The sequence below is a fragment of the Perissodus microlepis genome, chromosome 3 (genome assembly GCF_051167445.1).
Source record: "Perissodus microlepis isolate ML-2025 ecotype Zambia chromosome 3, ASM5116744v1, whole genome shotgun sequence".
Classification (NCBI taxonomy): Eukaryota; Metazoa; Chordata; class Actinopteri; order Cichliformes; family Cichlidae; genus Perissodus; species Perissodus microlepis.
The window spans coordinates 18,676,001-18,695,553 of record NC_140463.1 but is presented as its reverse complement, the minus strand read 5'-3'; the positions used below and the strand labels follow the sequence as shown (position 1 = coordinate 18,695,553).

Genomic DNA, 19,553 nt, shown 5'->3' with positions numbered 1-19,553 from the left:
AAGTAAAGCTACCGGAAATGTACAACCCCACATCCGGTCTCAAACCAGGAAGTTAGCATTTTCTCGTGCACAGGGTCAATTCACAGCCCGTTTGGTCAATTCAGTCGCCCCTCCCCCCGACACTCCTGCTCTGCTGGTTGCCACATCAGAGCACGTGACTGAGCAGACGCCTTTGTTTGTTTGTTTGTTTGTTTTTAGCAGATGAGGTGACTGAATATGATTCATTTACATATTTGTTGTTGTTTTAATCCGTAGCTCCGATTTTCTAAATGAAGCCAAGTATTTTTCTCCTCTCTGTGTCAGTGGGATAACTGTAACTCTTATCTCTGAGTGAGTGCAGCACAGCACACAGCAGCAGAGACAGGATAACAAACTGTGTGACAAGCTGTTCATTGTTCCCACTTTATTAGAGATTTACATGATGAATTCGTAGGAACTAATTACAAGGTCAAAGATAAACAGACATAAATCACATGTGTTTATATGTGAACAAACAGACATGTGTTAAACACATAAACATGCATTAAAGCCATTAAAGTGTCTTATAGTCCCTGTTAACACATGCCTGCTGAAACATGATACACAGTAATATGTGTTTGAACACAACCTGAAACCTGTTAATGTTCTGATTTAACAGCAGATTTCTCCACATGCAGGACAGAGACATTCCTGCCTCTGTCACACACAAAGTGGAAAATATATTTGTTTGACATTTTAATCATAATAACAAAAAAATAAAAAATGTTGGTAGATCCACTTTTTAGGAAGATGAGGTGATGAAGAAGAGAGTGTTGAGTGGGAAAAGGCCTGTGAGTTCATGTAAATGCTGCTTCTGCTGTAAGACACAGACCTAAAAATGTATAAATGCTCCATGATTTTCATTTCTATCCATCATCTTGAACACTGGCTATAAATGTGTTCACTTCATTATTGTGTGATTTGGTTTCTTCACGTGTCTCCTTCAGTGCAAATAAAGGACTGTTAGAGTGTGTGCTGTGTGTTTTTCTGAAGCATGACAATCCTTTCCAACAAGTATTTCCAGCTGTTTGTCTCCCCTCTGCACTTTAGTCTTTCTTCCTGTCATGTCTGTGTTTGTCCACCAGGTGTCTCCCTCAGCTCATTTTCTCCAAATCAGAAGCATCAGATTTGTGGAGTGTGGAGACGCTGTACCTCCCAGCAGGGCTGGACTGGGACAAAAAATTGGCCCGGGCATTTTGACTAGCGACCGGCCCACCAGGTATTATAAGATAAGATAAGATAAGATACCTTTATTAGTCCCACAAGGGGAAATTTCATGTTAAGGCTGCCGACCTATTGCACGCAATGGCGGCGCCATCTTACACTCCGACCATACATACATTACACAAAAACATTACATGGGGAAGACAGGTCAGAGAGGTATAACAATGGAAAAATGCACCACATGAGGAAAGATAAGGAGAAAAAAATAATCAGTTTGAGAACAGAAAAAAACACCTCTGCACATAGCACATGAAAAAAACCCTTAATACTCCAAAGAAACACATGACAAGCAACAGGGATGGGTAAAGGGTGAGAGACAGCCAGTGTAGACAGTACATCCGGGCCTGCAGCATAAGCGCTGGTCTCCTTGATCCACCGTCAGCATCGGAGGGGAATAAGCGTCAAAGGCGTTTGGAGGGGGAGGGTGGATGAGTGTACATCTGTGTGTGTGTGTGTGTGTGTGTGTGTGTGTGTGTGCGTGTCCAGAGTTCAGCTGAGACAGTGTCCTTCGCCCTGCCAGGCTAAGTAAACAGTCTTCCAGCCAACCCAGGTGGCCTTGCATAGAATGGGAAGAACAGTCAAAACACAGTCGTTATCAGGGTGTTGTTGTTCAGCTCCAGCCTTGAGACCGCAGCTGGCACCAAAGGGGGTATCTGCATGAAGTGATGGTGGTTTTTACTTTAGTGCAAACAACTTATATGAATTTCAAAGCTGTTCTAACAGTCCAACACTGGTCGATGGCCAGTCCAGCTATGCCTCCCAGATACAACTCAGGGCAATTAATTGGAGAAAAATTAATTGAATTTCTGGAGCGAAATTCCAAATCCCCAAACACGCCCCTTCCGGTTCTGATCTGTTCACACACTTCTGTAAGGTCTCCGAAACATCGCTTATATTCACCAGCATTCTAATTTTCATAGCTTCTTAAACTCTCACATCTAAATGTCAATCCAAAGTCTTCTTCTGTGCAGAAGCAAAAATTACTGCTCCAACAGCAAAAGCTACTACATATCTTGTAGCTCCACCCAGCCATCAGCGCCAGGTAGCAGGGGCAAGCTCAGTTTTGTGCACCTGCCTCCTATCATTTAATGTGCAGCTGGAAATCAGTTGCTACAATTCCATGCTCTGCTCCTCCACCATTGCCGTTTATCTCTTCAAGGCATAAGAATCCAGCTGTGATGTTTTCTATCCCTCCTTCTGCAAAGTGCAGAAGCAAAGTTTGCCAAGTTCTTTCTTTATCCCTCATTCGCAAAGGCAGCATCAAGTTTTTCTACCAACAAGTTGCCAGTTTCTTTGCATCTATCATTGCAAAAAGGAGCAGCTAACCCTTCCAGCAATGGGATACCAGGTTCTTTCTAAATCTATCATTCATAAATGCAGGATCAAGCTTTCTACCACAGAGTTGCCACTTTCTCTGCATCTATCATTGCAAAAAGCAGCAGTGAACCCTTCTGCTTCCGGGATGTCAGTTCTCTGCCATCTACTTATTGTTTGCAAAAAAAAAAAGAAAGAAAAGAAAAGAAAAATAACACGGGCACCAGATAGTGAGTTCATTGCTCTACTATCCTTCATTTGCAACATGCTGCAGCAAACTTCCTGACACTGGGATGCCAGTTTATCATTCGCAAAATGCAGAAACAAGTTTTTCTGCCACTGGGATGTGAGTTTCTCCGCATCTAGCCTTCATATGCTAAGCAGCAGTGATTCCTTTTGGCACTAAGATTCCAGGTTATCTGTCTCTATCCCTGCTTGTCAAATGCAGCAGAAAGCTTTTTGCATCAGGATGCCAGGTTCTCTATTTTCTAAGCTTCCTTCACAAAATAAAGCAGCTCACTTTTCGAACACTGGATTGGCAGCCTCGGCCATCTATCATTTGCAAAAACAACAACAACAACAACAACAACAAAAACTATTATCAGCTTCAGGGGTCCGTTCTTCGTACCTCGCTTACTACATCCAAGATCAAATGACACATCCAAGATCAAATCATCGCGCCAACTTTGAGCTCGCTATTCCGGTTCTCCGAACACACCTGTTGTTGACGATTAGTATAGCTGGATGAAGTAATGTGAGATCACTGGGTGGCTTAAAAGGGGCTACGCATCGATAGTAGAAACATTGATCGGCAACCCTTTGATTGGTCGGCGAAAATGTCGAAGGAGCGCGCTCAGTATTTTTCGGCAGCAGAGCAAGAACTCTTGATTGAGGGATTTCAGGAGTTTCAGAGTTTAATTAAAACGCAAGGGAACACTGCAAAGGCTGTAAAAGCAAGGAGAGAGGGCTGGCAGAAAGTTGCTGACAAATTAAACTCGTAAGTAATTTAATAATAATAATAATAATAATAATGGATTGGATTTATATAGCGCTTTTCAAGGCACCCAAAGCGCTTTACAATGCCACTATTCATTCACTCTCACATTCACACACTGGTGGAGGCAAGCTACGGTTGTAGCCACAGCTGCCCTGGGGCAGACTGACAGAAGCGAGGCTGCCATATCGCGCCATCGGCCCCTCTGGCCAACACCAGTAGGCGGTAGGGTAAATTTATTATATTATATTATATCATATTATATTATATTACATTATATCCTCTTTCACATTAGAGCCACAACAGGACCCACTAGAACATGGGAACAACTAAAAGTGAAATATAAGAATATTCTACAGAATGGTAATATTTATCACTTATATTGCTTTTAGTCTCTTGAAAAGAGACCCTGAAATAATCTGTCTGTTTGTTTATAACAGCAACCAAGAAAAGGGCAGAGCAAAAAAAGACAGGTGGTGGTCCTGCACCCCCTCATCAACAAATTGGTTAAGTAAATAATACCCTCACGGGAAAATCGATATCTCCCTATGAGCACACTGTCGCGCTGAGCTAAAGGATCCTGTCTATCCCGCAATATACGCTGAATTCTGAAAACTCTCCTTATCAATCTTGCACCTTCCGCAATGGGTTGCTCGCGTACAAACGGACAGGACATGGCTGCGACAGACTTCCCAAATCCACCTTCGCTTTTATAGCCGTGGTCTCTCATCTTGATTACACGAAGTAATTTACTATTACTACTCTAAAATATGAATTACATCTGAAATAATCAAATACATGAAATAGAATGATTAATAGTACATTTCCCTTTTTTTAGGAAATGACCTGTATGTATCTGTATGAAATCAATAAAAGAATCAAATACTGCATTATCTTTAGTTACATTGATAATATTTATTTATGGGAAAACAGTGGAAAAATATCGCTGTTGCTTTCGTATAAATGAAGCGGACATACCTGAGTGGCCGCGATCTAATCCTGTTTACATAAAGTAAGCCTGCTCCCAAGCAGGTTTACGCTTACGGATCTGTTGCTATGACAGCAAGTCCCGGATGAGCTTCGGAGAACCGAACGATCCAAGATCACGCGAAATCGTCAACAATCAAATCCAGCTAACTTACTTAGCGAGGTACGAAGAACGGACCCCTGGTCATGAAACTATCAGTTAACTATTCAGGTATTTTTAAGCCTCAGAAAATTGCCTTAAAAAAAGAAAAAGTATAAAAATAGTTGTTAATCCAGTGTTTTTGTTAAACGCCTTAAATTAAGGCTGGAAGACTGCACTTCAATCACATCTTGACTGGTTGATTTCAAATCCATTCTGGTGGTGTACGCAGGAAAAACTACAGAAAACAATATATCACTGACAAATCCTTACAGATCTAAATAAAATACCCTGTCAGATTTCCTGTGTTTAGTTTTTAGGTCTTGATTTTTTTGGGTGGGTTAATAACATGTCTGCTCTCTCTCTCTCTTTGTGTTTCTGTGCAGGCCGGTGATATAATCACACAGATGGAGCCTGTGGATGAACAGCTGATGTGGGTAAACAAAGAATGAAACTGTTGTTTGTTGCCGCTCTATAAAACAGGTTGGAGGTTTTGAACTGGAAACCTCCGACCTGTCGATGCTACAGGGAGTGCTGGTGCTCCCACGGACACGCACATGAATCTGATCCAGCGTTGTTGAGAAAAACTGAACCTTTTAAAGGAATACAATCAACTCAGGGTATGCTGGAGGTTTGATAACTTATTTGAAGTGTCTGTGGTCATGATATCTGTGCACTGAATGATTAAGAGGTGGATTTTCCTCTCAGGGTCCATCGGTGGATCTAGCCCGTATAATAAATAAATATGTAACCCAATAAGTATAAAATCCAGAAAGCTAAACAACATGGGGCGGTTCATTTACAAACAAGTCTAACTTAAGTTCCACTGCTTTTTGTAAGAAAAAAAAAAAATCAGATTGTTACATGCTTAATTTACATAAAATGTCAGAAATCTGCACTGTCATGAAAAAAAAAATGAAACCAAATTTTTCATGATTTGTCAAATTAACCTTCTGAGGTCCAAAATATGATTGGCCATTTTTGACTTTTTTTGATTTTACATTTGTATTTCACCTTTAAATTGTTTCATTTTATTTTTCCCCTTGCCTTGTTTGGTATCATTCTTTTCAGCTCAACCTCAGTGGTCTGAATTTCGTTGTTTTTTGTCCAATTCAATTCAATTTTATTTATATAGCGCCAAATCACAACAACAGTCACCTCAAGGCACTTTATATTGCACAGTAGATCCTACAATAATAGAAACAGAGAAAAACCCAATAACCATATGACCCCCTATGAGCAAGCATTTTGGCGACAGTGGGAAGGAAGAACTCCCTTTTAACAGGAAGAAACTTCCGGCAGAACCAGGCTCAGGGAGGGGCGGAAGACAGGATAAAGACATGCTGTGGAAGAGAGACAGAGATTAATAACAAGTATGATTCAATGCAGAGACGTCTATTAACACATAGTGAGTGAGAAAGGTGACTGGAAAGGAAAAACTCAATGCATCATGGGAATCCCCGGCAGCCTACGTCTATTGCAGCATAACTAAGGGAGGATTCAGCCTAATCTTAAAAGTAGAGATAGTGTCTGTCTCCCGAATCCAAACTGGAAGTTGGTTCCACAGAAGAGGGGCCTGAAAACTGAAGGCTCTGCCTCCCATTCTACTTTTAAATACTCTAGGAACAACAAGCAGACCTGCAGTGAACTAGTTTTTCAGCATCACTCTGAGACGGGACATTTCTAATTTTAGAGATGTTGCACAAATGGAAGAAAGCAGTTTTACATATTTGTTTAATATGTGCGTTGAAGGACTCCAAGGTTCCTCACAGTATTACTGGAGGCCAAGGTAATGCCATCCAGAGAAAGAATCTGGTTAGATACCATATTTCTACGATTTTCAGGCCCGAGTGGCAGGACAAGAGATGAGAGATGAGTCCACTGTCAGAGGCCATAGGAAGATCATTTGTAACCTTCACTAAAGCTGTTTCTGTGCTGTGATGAGCTCTGAAACCTGACTGAATCTCTTCAAATAAGCCATTCCTCTGCAGATGATCTGTTAGCTGTTTGACAACTACTCTTTCAAGGATTTTTAATATGAAAGGAAGGTTGGAGATTGGCCTATAATTAGTTAAGACAGCTGGGTCTAGGGATGGCTTTTTAACCCTCTGTGGTCCAGGGTATACTTGGCCGTTTTTGACTACTTTTGATTTTACCTCTATATTTCACCTTTTAAAATGCTTTATCTTGCCTTGTTTGGTATCATTTTTTTTTTCAGCACAACCTCAAATATCTGAAATCTGAGTTATTTTTTCCATTTTGGCATATTATATTAGGACAATTCATCAAAATTCAGACAAAAAATTCAAAATCCGAATAGAAAAAAGTTATATTTTTTACTGTAAAACCCACAAACATGTTTATTGAATCATTTTCATAACTTGGAATGCAAATAGAAATTGTACAATTCTAAAAATTCTGCACATGGCACACAAGGCCTCAGGTGTTTTTTTCTTTTCTTTTCTTAATATAACCATTTAAATCTATTTACAGAACAATCAGGTGTTCTGCATCAAATAAGAAGGCACACAAATGATTTGTGCCAGTCCAAAAAAAAAATAAAATAGTTTGTGTTCAGTATAAGACAGAGGAGAACACCACAGGCCTAAACCCTGCAGGTTTGACAGCAGGAGGTGCATCAGTCCAGTTTTCCATGTGGGAACAGCGTTTACACTGGAATCTGCCTTTGGTGGCTTTTTGGAGCAAATGTGACATTCAGCAGTATAACTGACACACAATACAAAACAATAACTACACAACACACTAACTATAGGCTCCAAACACACTAAACGTCACTAATGTCTCACATATGAAAACTCGCTCTCTCTCTCTTTCTTTCGCTCGCCTGCTTTCCGTCGCGGGTGTCACTCCTAAAAACTTCCTCTTTTCCCTAAACAACAAGTGTCACATGTTGCCATATCATTTTTTTGATTGGCTGACATGGTAAACTCTAACACCAATAGGGAAGGGGTGTTTTTTCTTTTTCTTTTTTCGCTCGCAAGTGGAGAGTGTTTGCTAGCGCTGTCCGTAGAAAACGCAGTTTTTACCGTTCTTCCGGCTGTAAACAACTGTTTTGTTCAGAAAAAAACATTGCGTGTATTTTTTATCACAACTCTGGTTTTACGTGGCCAATCGAGACAATTCAAAAACTGGTATATAGTTTGAAGTTCGCATTTTCGACCCAGTGGAGACTGAGTCACTGCATCTTGTAGCTGTGTCATCTTAAATTGGTCATGTGATTTTGACACGCCGGTGCATCCGTCTGCCCCAGAGGGTTAAGGCAAAGGAGGGTGGGACTAACAAGATGTACTGGGGACTTCCCCTTTCAAGCATGAAACTTGGTATTTGATACTTTTGCTTCCTGACAAGAATAAATACAATTCTTGACTGTTGTTCAATTTTGTTGATTTTTATTTTGACAAAAACTCACTTGAGCAAAGGATTAAAACTATTAAATAGAACGGGAGCATACCTAACTTTAACCATCAAGAAATGTGAGATCAGTTTTCCTGATACAATTAATAGAATAATGTAATAAACTGAACAAACAACACAGAGTTCTTTACTGCTCTGGAAAAAAATAGTGACTTGAATACGGATCATCTTTTCACTCAGGTGTTCACCAATGACTCACAGCTGTCCCACATTCTCTAAATATGAACATTTTAACCAGGATGAATTCTCATGTGCTTCTTTAATTGTGTCCTCTGGACAAATCTTTTCCCACAGGTGCTACAAGAATATGGTTTCTCACCTGTGTGAATTCTTGTGTGTTTTTTGAAAGCTGATAAGTCAGTAAATCTTTTCCCACACGTGCTACAACAATATGGTTTCTCACCTGTGTGAATTCTCGTGTGTTTTTTGAACGCTGATGGGTCAGCAAATCTTTTCCCACAGGTGCTACAACAATATGGTTTCTCACCTGTGTGAATTCTCATGTGTTTTTTTAACGCTGATGAGTCAGAAGATCTTTTCCCACAGGTGCTACAAGAATACGGTTTCTCACCTGTGTGAACTCTTAGATGTGCAGTCATTCTGTATTTATCCGGTAAAGTTTTTCCACACACGTCACATTGAATAGACTTGTTCTTTGTGTCCGTTCTACTTGGACGTCTGTTCTTCAGCTCCGTACGTCTAGAAGATCCTGAGTCCACATGCTGGCTTTCTTCATGATCTCGGCTCTCTGCTCTAGAAGAGCTGTGAGAAAGGAGCTGCTCACTTTTTGGTTCTGGTTCACTGTGGGAACTTTCCTCATAAGTGGGTGTCACCATGAAAGTATCAGCCTCCTGCTTCAGTACAAGCTGCTCTCCCTCCTGACTGCTGCACACTTCCTCCTGTTCCTCTTTAATCTGTGGAGGCTGTGGGTCCTTCTGGTCCAGAATGGAGTTCCTCTCCTGGTTACAGACCTGCTGGTCTGTAAGAACATCTTCTTCCTCAAAAGCATGCTGCTGTACAACATCTGAAGGGACAAAGAAGAAAAAAGGATAGCAAAACAAACATTTGAGAAAATATTTACTGGTCTGAACCATTAGCAGGTCTCTACATCTTAAGCATGTTGCTCACATATACCACTGAAATTTAAAGTGTACAAATGTGACAAATTATTCAGGCACTGATGCAAATGTTTAGTTCTAACATTCTTATTAGCAAAGGTCAAATTTCAAATTCATATGTGAATATCTGTGACATATGAAATAAATAGATGTTGTGTTTTGTTAATGAATGTGTATGTCTGGATTGGCTACAGTTATAAGAAGGCATGCTAGGGCAGAGTTCTATTACATAGGTGTAAACGTTTTGGCTGTGCTTGAAATGCAGTAAAAAAAATCTCTTCTTGTCTGATAAATCTAAATTGAGAAACTCTGAATTCCATATTTTCCAAAACAGAATAGAAATATTTATTCATAGTTACCCATGTTGGAGTCAAATGTTAAATATTGTCATTGTGTTACTTAAATTTGTAAGTCTTAGTTCAAGCAGCAGCATCAAAGACATTCCTTTGTCTCTGACCACCTCTCCAGCCAATTTGTTGGTGGGGGAGGCTATAGTGTTTCATTATAGGGACATCCTATGTTAAGGTTGTGTTTTTTGGTTAGTAAACTTCCTGCCTTTATGACCCTTTTGTGGGCAGGAGGACACACAAGCGCACCCCCAAACACAAACACACACACATGCACACACGTGCACACATAGTTATTTGGATAAAAGTTGCCACTGTTGTACTTAAATTTGTAAATCTTGTCCTAAACTGCATGTTTAGATGTTTTTCTGTTCTTCCCCTACACACCTAAGATGGTGGGGAAGGCAATTAGCTATAGTGTTTAACTTCAGACATTTCATGAAAGATTCTGGGTTTCCTTATTTGGTAAAGAATGTTTACTTCCTGCCCTTTATAGGCTCACCTGTGTTTGTATATAGTGGACCGCTGAAGGGGTTAAACCGTATACAGGGGTGAGGGGAGACGACCCTTTGTGATCAGAAAACAGTGCCTTTAACTTTTATGACCATATGGGTTTTACAATGGGTGGTGCTTCTGCTCAATAAATAAAAAAACTGCAGGGAAGGCTGGTTCTTTGAAGTTGTCTGGGATCGGGCAGGAGCTCTGAGCTCCAAGACCCTGATCCGATCGGCTTCCCTTGGAAGTTAAAATGTATCAAGCTCTGTCTTGCTTTGTTCACGGGAATAAGTCTCTGAATCAGCGGGGCCTGCAAGCACAGACCTAACATTTATTTGGTACTTCAGAGCCGGATCCCAACAAATGGCTTTCCACTGAGGAGGGGAGAGGACACACCAAAGTCTGTTGACAGCCACATGCACACGCGCACAGTGCCTTATAATGGGTGGTGCTTCTGTTCACAGTATAAAAGGGCTGCAGGGAAAGCTGGTTCTTTGACGTTGTCTGGGATCGGTTGAGGAGCTCTTAGCTCCAAGACGCTGATCCGATCAGCTTCCCTTTAAAATGGATAGAGCTTTGTTCACGGGAATAAGTCTCTGAACTAGGGCTGGGCCATATCATACCGTTCACAGTAATACCGGTATAATGTTGGGCAACGACAAGAAAATGAAATATCGCGATAGAATATGGGTAAAACGCGCATGCGCAGTGCCTTTGTTTTCGTACGCACATGGCGAAAAAGGCACAGCGGCAACTGAGAATGACAAGGGTGAAAGTGGATCGTTGAATGAAACGGAGGAACCAGAATTGGTTTGTAAAAATGCAACTTCAGTGGTGTGGAACTGGTTTAGCTTTCGTCCGTCAGATTTATTACCTTTTCCTAAAAGACTTTCACATGTGGGCACTCCCATATGCAATGAAACAAAGAGCCCCTATCCACTCCCCACTTAATACAGGCGTCTGGGATGTTTGGGTTAAAATGATGCAATTTTGAGAGGGTAATATACAGTCTTTTTAACCATCTATATTGAAGTAATGTTGATTGTCTGACTCTAGGCCAAGGAGCATGATTTATACCACTCATCATCAGATATATCCATTTGCAAATCATTCCTCCATGCCTCTAAAATAGACTGTTGATTCTTTGGAGTTTTCCATAAACACTTTGGAAAAATGCAGAAACTTGACCTCTCCCATTTAGATGTTTTATAACTGTGCTCTCTAGAGAACAGTAGGTGGAGAGTTCTAAGCTGTAACCTTGTGTGGTTAAAATAAAATTTCTTAATTGAAGAAATTTCAAAAGGTGTTTTGCAGGAATAGAAAATGTACTTCTAAGTTGTTCAAAAGACAGAGTATTATTCCTAAATAAATCAGACACTTTTCTTATACCTTGATCGAATCGCTGTTATTTCTAAATATTGGAGGGAACCTTGACGGTTGTGATGTTTCTCCCAAGTAGTTATGCGTTTCAAACCAGATTATTATAGTGTTTTTCAGAAACGGATTCTCAGTTTGTTTATTAAGTGTCTTCCTGGTAGCCAAAAAGTAGCACATTAAATTCATACCTACACACTGACATTCATACCTATGGGCAATTTAGAGTCACCAACTAACCTAACCCAGCTGTCTGCATGTCTCTGGAGAGTGAACAAGGGGAGAACATACAAACGCCACACAGAAAGACCCGGACACATGGTGGAGTCAAACCCAGGACCTTCTTGCTGGGAGCCAACAGCGCTAACCACTGTTCCACTGTGACGCCTGTGAGTCATATTCAATGTTATAAAGACATCACAGTTTTACATACCTATTCTGTGTAGCTTTATCTCAGGTTTCCAGATAGTCTCCATCTGTCTGAGCTGCTCTTCATCAGTCCAGACGATAATGCCTTCAGCCTCTTGCTTCAGTCCAAGCTGCTCTCCCTCCTGACTGCTGCAGAGCTCCTCCTGTTCCTCTTTAATCTGTGGAGGCTCTGGGTCCTCCTGGTCCAGACTGGAGTTCCTCTCCTGGTTACAGACCTGCTGCTCATCCAGACCCTCCTCTTCTTCACAGTCATATTGTTGTGGGAAGTCTTGTCGAACAAAGAAACACAAGAATAATAATCACTAATGTGTTGATAAAAAAACTCAAACTGTTTTTAAAAGCATGACTCAAAACCTGAATAAATGATGATCAGCCTGTCATATGACCAATTATGAGCCACACACACAACAGCTCAGTGAAACAGTTGTGCACACTAACAGCTACACGCTAACATGTTAGCATTGAAGCTCCTCACTGTGAGCAAAGACACAAAGTTTCCCAAACTAAACTGCAGGGTGACACCATGAAAACATCAGTGTCTGAAATCCTTCTTTAAACAAAGGTTCACTTCAACTTCAGAGAAGTCTGTTAACAACTTGTTAAATGTGTTTTCTGCTGACATCTAACTAAATCTTTACTGCACAGTCTCAGTGTTTACAGAGGATCCAACACACACCTGATGTACTCAACACTGGAATCTGTTAGAGAAAAAAAAGTTTAATACATAAATCCATTAAAATGTTTTAAAACCTAATCTATCAGTGACCATGGACCTGCACCAGTACAACATAGTCCATCACTGGACACTGACCCACAGCACTGATAAATACCCAGTTTAACTTCTTCTAGTAAAGTCAGTCACACTGAAGAATCTGAGCTTGAACAGCACAGAGTTAAAAACATGTCCATACCTATGATGTGTGAGTTTCTGTCGGGTTTCTGGCTGATATCCAGCAGTCTGTGCTGACGGTTGATCTCCTCCTCATACTGGACGATGGTTTTTTGAACCTCTGAGAAGATTTCTTCACAAACAGCAGTTAGTCTCTCCTTGATGAACTCTCTCAGATACTGAACTGAACTCATTGCTGCTTCAACTGGGGCTGAGCGGATCGATACAAGCATCAATAGAAGCGATACAGACGTTGGTATCAGATCCACACTGATGTGACGGGATCGATACTTCAGTTTGTGTCTCTCCTCCAAGTTCAGTCCGCTTCATCAACAGCAGCCATGTCTGCACACACACCGCTCCTCTACCACAGTAGTGCTGTCCTCCTCCGTTCTTCTTCGGGGCTTGATGGCGTTTGACAAATCAGCTTACAGTTGCATTAATCCCGCCTACTGGACTGGAGTGTGGACAGGAGAAGAGCAGGAAAAACAAGGATAATTATATTCTTTCATCTATCTTATAATTCAATAGTATAATTTGCCATTTACTGCTAAAATTGTTATTTGTGCTGCTTCTGTTTTAAAGATATTAATAAAAATGTAAAGGTCAAAAGGTCAACCAGCCCCCTCCCACATTACCCAAATCAAACTAAATTGATGTCAAACATTTGTGCTGCAAAATATTTTGTTTGGGCTGCTATCATTTAAAATATATTACTAAAATAAGGTCTTGATACGTGCTTAATGATCCAGGTAAGTAAATCTCAAAAGGTTGATTCTGTTCATCAGACAGCTGGGCCAGTATATCGCTGACCTGTTGAAACCTCATGCTTCATCCCGTGCACGTAGTTCTTCAGGGCAGAAGTTACTGTTGCTCCCACGTACTAGGTTCAAAACCCGTGGGGATCAGGCTTTTCAGGCACCAAGGCTGTGGGACTCTCTATCGTTGTCATTACGCTGCCAAGACTCCACTACAAACGAGTTTATATTCAGTAAAAGGACTAGATGTTGTAGTCCCTGATAATGCTTCTGATTGAATTTAATCTAATTGTGAAGCAGTGATATATAAATACATTTTATTTACTTACTTGATGTCTTTTATGTGGCAGCATGTTATAGAGTCGTGTGTCTTTATCTTGCTGAACCACATCCCTACAAACACTCATCAGAGATCCGTTTCTCAGTATTTTAGCACTCTTAACCTCCCTACAGGCGTATTTATCGCTGTTGTAGCTGAATCTGGTTCCACTCACCGAACGACGACCGTCTGGAGACGATTTTATGATCGCTTTAAATCCGTCCTCGTGTCTCGTTGTCACGGTTACACTGCGCTCACTGTCCGTTTCCTCATTACAGGTTTACTTTCACTCTGCTTGTTGTTCTCCTTTTCCGCTTTGTTTTCTGTTTGTTTGTCTTATTATGTTTATCTTATTTCACCGCTACATCGCTCACCATCCACTTCTATTCTCATTTCACTTCCTGAGACGTCACTTCCCTCTGCAGTCTGCTGTCCATTCACAGCCCGTTAGGTCAACTTAGAGCCCCTCCCCCCTACACTCCTGACTGAGCAGACACCTTTGTTTGTTTGTTTGTTTGTTTGTTGTTTTGGTTTATAAAACTTATAGAGACAGTGTAAAGAGGCCTGTACAACAAATCTGCGACATGTTGAAAGACACTTGCTTAACCTTATTATTGATACAATATTTATCACAGGTCCTCCATCATTCTGCTGCTGTATGTCATTAAATAAGGAAGAGCAGCAGTGTTTAGAAGCAGAGACAGTAACATAATTAATTATATTACTAATATTGTTCTTTGAACATTTTTCTTTCACATCATTGTCACAAATATATAAAGCTGCGATCAATTTTTCTTTCAGTCTCTCTGCTCATTTGAATGTTTGCTCCAGGTTCATTTGTGTGTAATCATTTTCTCACATATGAATTCAGATCAGACTCACTGAGCTCAACATGAACTTCCTGCGAGCAGAAACTAAAATTAGCGCAAAAACAGCAGGAATATTTGAAACATGGTGGATGTGTTGCAGACGAGTAAGAAGCAGAAATATCTGCCTAAATTTTATTGGAGTTTTATTATTTTTATTTTAAACCGTAATGTTTGCTGATATCATGCCCCTGTTGTTTGCTCTCATCAATGTTCTGTTTTTAAACTGGTTTTCAGATCTGGTGCAGGTATTCTTCATCTAAACATCAGAAACCTTTATTCTAAACTAGGTTTTTTTTTTAAAGCATCAGATACAGAGTACCTATCTACCATGATTTTAATGAGTCTTCTGGCAACAGATTTGAACTGGGACAGGATATCTTATGTACTGAGAGAAGAAATCAATACTCACTACAGCTCACTTTTAGATTTTATTTGTTCTCCTCCAAAGTCTGGATTGTAAAACTGAAAAGCCTAAAATGAAAATTCCTGCCAAATCTTCTGAAATTCAAACAAAGCAGTTCAAGTACTTATCAAGTAGAAACCTTCCATCTAAAAATGGCTTTAAATGATTTTACTCTAAATACAATAACTGGTTGTTAGTAGCACGATTACATAATCGTAAAAAGTACAGTTTGAATCAGTGCAATATTATTTTCACACATCAATGGACCACTGAACTTCTCAGCTTCTAAAATGTAAAGCCTCATTTAGAAACTACACAAGTACATATAATGGTCAGGGATCAACATGAACCTGTCTTGCTAGCAAGTAAAAGATGTTTGTCTTGTTTTTGTTGTTAACGAGAATAAGTCTCTAAACTAGCGGGGCCTGTGGAAGCGCAGACCCAACACATGAACACACAGGTAAAAGGGTCTACATTACTTTTGTCATTCTTTGGAAACAGCCTCCATAGAGTTAAAATTGAAAATTTACTCCTGGTTTTTTCACCCCCTCTAGGTGTAACATATGTCTGGCCTTAACATTATTTTTGGGCAATTTACATAACATAGAAATCCTGCAAACTATTACTAAAGTCCCTCTCATTACTCTTCATTACTTTTATGCTCACATTTAACCTGTGTCTAACAGAGATGGGCAGTAACGCGTTACTTGTAACCAGTGTTGGTCAAGTTACTTGAAAAAAGTAATCAGTAACTAATTACTGATTACTTACCCAAAAAAGTAATCCCGTTACTTTACTGATTACTTATTTTCAAAAGTAATTAATTACTTAGTTACTTAGTTACTTTTTAAAAACACGATTTACAACCTGAATAGGTAATAAAGTGATAGATCTGTCAGGCTAATTCTACTTTTTCTGCATAATCCATCACAAAATGTAATCAAATGGAAAAGTCCCTTTTTAAAACTTGTTTTATTAGTTTTAATCTTTTAACTTTATGCATCAAGCAAAAATTTAATTATATGCAACATTCTCTGACTTGAATAAATTAGTTTAACATTTAAACCTATTTTCTGCATATTCCAACACATAAAATATTTTTTTGTGTGTGTTTACACTCACTCTTTCAAATAGATGCAAGTAAAACACAGCAGAAAATAAATAAAGTCACAGACTAGCGGTCCTGTTGCTCTATTTTCACCTGTAAAACAGGAGCAGGGTAGGCGGAGGTTTACCCTGGTGCAGGTGTGCCGCAGCGGTCAGTGGAAGAATCCGCGAGTTTCTCTGTGAATTTCCCATTACGTCATAGCGCACTCGGTGCTTGCTTGGAAGTTTAGGGGTTTTTTTCGCTGTAAAAAGAAGTTTTCTTCCCACGCACAACGGATGCTAATGTTTTTGTCACTTTTTATGGAATCAAACTCAAAATAAGGTCAGTACTTCCACGCTTTAAACGCTGCACGCTCATACTCTCTCCTGCACTCAATATATTATCCATTGTTGATCTGCACACAGCTGTTGTCACAAACGTCGCACTCGCTTACGTCACTGTCATGAGACATTCTTGCAAAAAAATCACGGTTTTAGTAACACAGTAACGCAGCGTTCCTACGGGAAAGTAACGGTAATCTAATTACCGTTTTTGCAATAGTAATCCCTTACTTTACTCGTTACTTGAAAAAAGTAATCGGATTACAGTAACGCGTTACTGCCCATCTCTGCTTGTAACGCGTTACTTGTAACGCGTTACTGTAATTGTCACACAGTGGAAAATTGTGTTTTTATATTTTGTTTTGTATCAGACTGTGTGTTGGTACATAGTGTTGATTTTATTTGCATGATTTTATTGTAATAGTGACATTGCATGTTTGTTTATTGATATTCCTATTGCATGATTTTATCCCCATATTTTTAATGTGTGTTAATGTTGTTGTACCATATTCCTTTAATCCACTGTGGACTAAACAGACAATTGTAGGCACCTGTGAGGTGGGGGCGTTCCCCAAGGTGGCCTATCAGCCGCCAGGTTGACCTGTTAAAGGGGATAGTGAGCGCAGAGACAAAGAAAGCGACGCACGAAAGGTGAGCAGGAGAAAAAGGAACGCGTGCAAGCCCGCACGTGTGTGGAAGGAACTGCTGCCTGACTGTGGGGTGCCGCGAGTCGTTTGGCAATCCAGTCCCAACGGCAGGAACGGCAACAGTGGGTGGCGATGGCCGCAATTCACAACAGGGCAGGGATGCCCCTCTGCCTGCATCTGACGGTGAAACGAGGGAGGCCGTGTTCAGGTGTGGAGTGGGGCGGGATTGTGCGGCGACGCGCTGTCAGGAGGAGACAGGTCTGCGACAGGAGCCCCCTCCTTGTTCTTCTGGCCTGCGTGGTTTCCATCCCGGAAGAGGAATTCCTCTCCTGTTTCAGATAAGGACCATTCGCCCATGTGTGGCTGGACTGGGATTATGGGACTGTGGGAGGGTAATTTTAGCATATGGGAAACATTCATTTAGCTTTTGTTTTTTTATTGTATAGTTATTTCTGCCGGCAGGGTTTTTAGCGGGTTGCAAACACTATTTTTATTGTATATGGGGAATTTTAACTTGTATTTGTGATTCTGGCTGTGTTTTTTTTAGTTTTTTTTTTAATGGAAATAAATGGTGGGTTTGAAGTCAGCTTAGTTTCTGTGCCCTGAGCGCTGACCCGCTCACTCCCCTTCCTCTTGTATGTGAACGGACTTGGAGGTGAAGATTTAGGTCCACCAGTCTTAGCGGCTACATAATCTGATTACTTTTTTCAACTAACGAGTAAAGTAAGGGATTACTATTGCAAAAACGGTAATTAGATTACCGTTACTTTCCTGTAGGAACACTGCGTTACTAAAACCGTGTGTGGTGGGGTTTTTTTTGTTTTTTTTGCGAGAATGACAATGACGTAAGCGAGTGCAACGTTCCTGACAACAGCTGTGCGCAGATCAACAATGGATAATATATCAAGTGCGGGAGAGAGTATGAGCGTGCAGCGTTTAAAGCTTGGAAGTACTGACCTTACTTTGAGTTTGATTCCATAAAGTGACAAAAACATTAACGTGTGTGGGAAGAAAACTTCTTTTTACAGCGAAAAAAAACCCCCTAAACAAGCACCGAGTGCGCTACCACGTAATGGGAAATTCACAGAGAAACTGCCGTGTCCTTCCACTGACCGCTGCGGCACACCTGCACCAGAGCACACCTCCGCCTACCCCACTCCTGCTTTACAGGTGAAAATAGAGCAACAGGACCGCTAGTCTTTGATTTTATTTATTTTCTGCTGTGTTTTACTTGCATCTATTTGAAAGACTGAGTGTAAACACAAAAAAATATTTTATTTTATGTGCTGGAATGTGCAGAAAATAGGTTTAAATATTAAACAAATTTCTTCCAGTCAGAGAATGTTGCATATAATTTCATTTTTGCTTGATGCATAAAGTTAAAAGATTAAAACTGATAAAACAAGTTTAAAAAAAGAGACTTTTCCATTTGATTACATTTTGTATGATGGATTATGCAGAAAAAGTAGAATTGGGCTGAAAGATCTATCGCTTTATCACCTATTCAGGTTGTAAATCGTTTTTAAAAGTAACTAAGTAATTACTTTTGAAAATAAGTAATCAGTAAAGTAACAGGATTACTTTTTTGGGGAAGTAATCAGTAATTAGTTACTGATTACTTTTTTCAAGTAACTTGACCAACACTGGTGTCTAATGAGCTTTTAGTCTCCTAAACAGCACATTTTCTGGAACTGTGGTTCTCTGTGCTTCTTTTTGGGGTCCCCCTTTCTCTGGTTCCATTCGGTCTGGGGCTTCCTGGATTCTCGCCAACCCCTATGGTCGCTGTGGTCCCGAAATCTCCTAGTCCTATTATTTCTCTAAAAACCCTCAGCAGTTCTCCTCTCAGCTATACTTCCTCCGGACCTCCAAACCTGTGTTCAGGAATAAAATCAGTTTAATCCTCATGTTAAATCTTTTAAACTCCTGGCTCCATTCAGAGCTGCCTAGAAACAAAACCTATGTGTTAACAAAACTCAGTTTTCACACTTGTAATGCAATCTGTGTTATAACAAAACTTAAGACAGAACAGTTATCAGTCATGTTCTTCATACAGAATTTCCATATTTTTGATTTCATGTTGCTCCTTAATGTAATGGTACATTTTAATTTTACTTTATCAGACTAAAATATATATGCTTTCCTCACTTTGCTCCTGTCTCCCTCCACTATCAGCTCTTTTAATAATTTACTGTTTTAAAGGAAAAAACCTTGGTCACTTGGACAAGTGTTTGTTATTCTATAACTGCATTTTTTTTTTCCTTTTTTTTTTTTTTTTAATTAAAGTTTCTGCATCCATTTTTACAAAAGACAAATTGAACAATATGCCGTTTTCTTTTTGATTATAACTGCATTTTTATATGAAAAGT

The 19,553-nt window shown here is 40.0% G+C and overlaps 1 protein-coding gene across 4 annotated transcripts; it reads right to left on the bottom strand.

Moving 5' to 3' along the window:
- Positions 1–386: 386 nt before the first annotated feature.
- LOC146390344 (uncharacterized) lies at positions 387–14,533 on the bottom strand. 4 transcript variants are annotated; one of them, XM_084923400.1, is made up of 5 exons: positions 14,016–14,533; positions 12,786–13,220; positions 11,879–12,142; positions 8,683–9,135; positions 387–1,895 (listed from the first exon to the last, which is right to left on the bottom strand). In XM_084923400.1, the coding sequence occupies exons 2-5, from the start codon at positions 12,994–12,996 to the stop codon at positions 1,732–1,734; spliced, it is 1,092 nt and encodes a 363-aa protein (XP_084779526.1). In that variant the 5' UTR covers positions 12,997–13,220; positions 14,016–14,533; the 3' UTR covers positions 387–1,731. The 4 variants fall into 4 exon arrangements, with proteins under 4 accessions (XP_084779526.1, XP_084779523.1, XP_084779525.1 ...); XM_084923397.1 differs by lacking the exon at positions 387–1,895 and having other exon boundaries at positions 8,065–9,135; positions 14,016–14,503; XM_084923399.1 differs by lacking the exons at positions 387–1,895; positions 14,016–14,533 and adding an exon at positions 13,851–14,005 and having other exon boundaries at positions 8,065–9,135.
- Between the last annotated feature and the right edge of the window lie 5,020 nt (positions 14,534–19,553).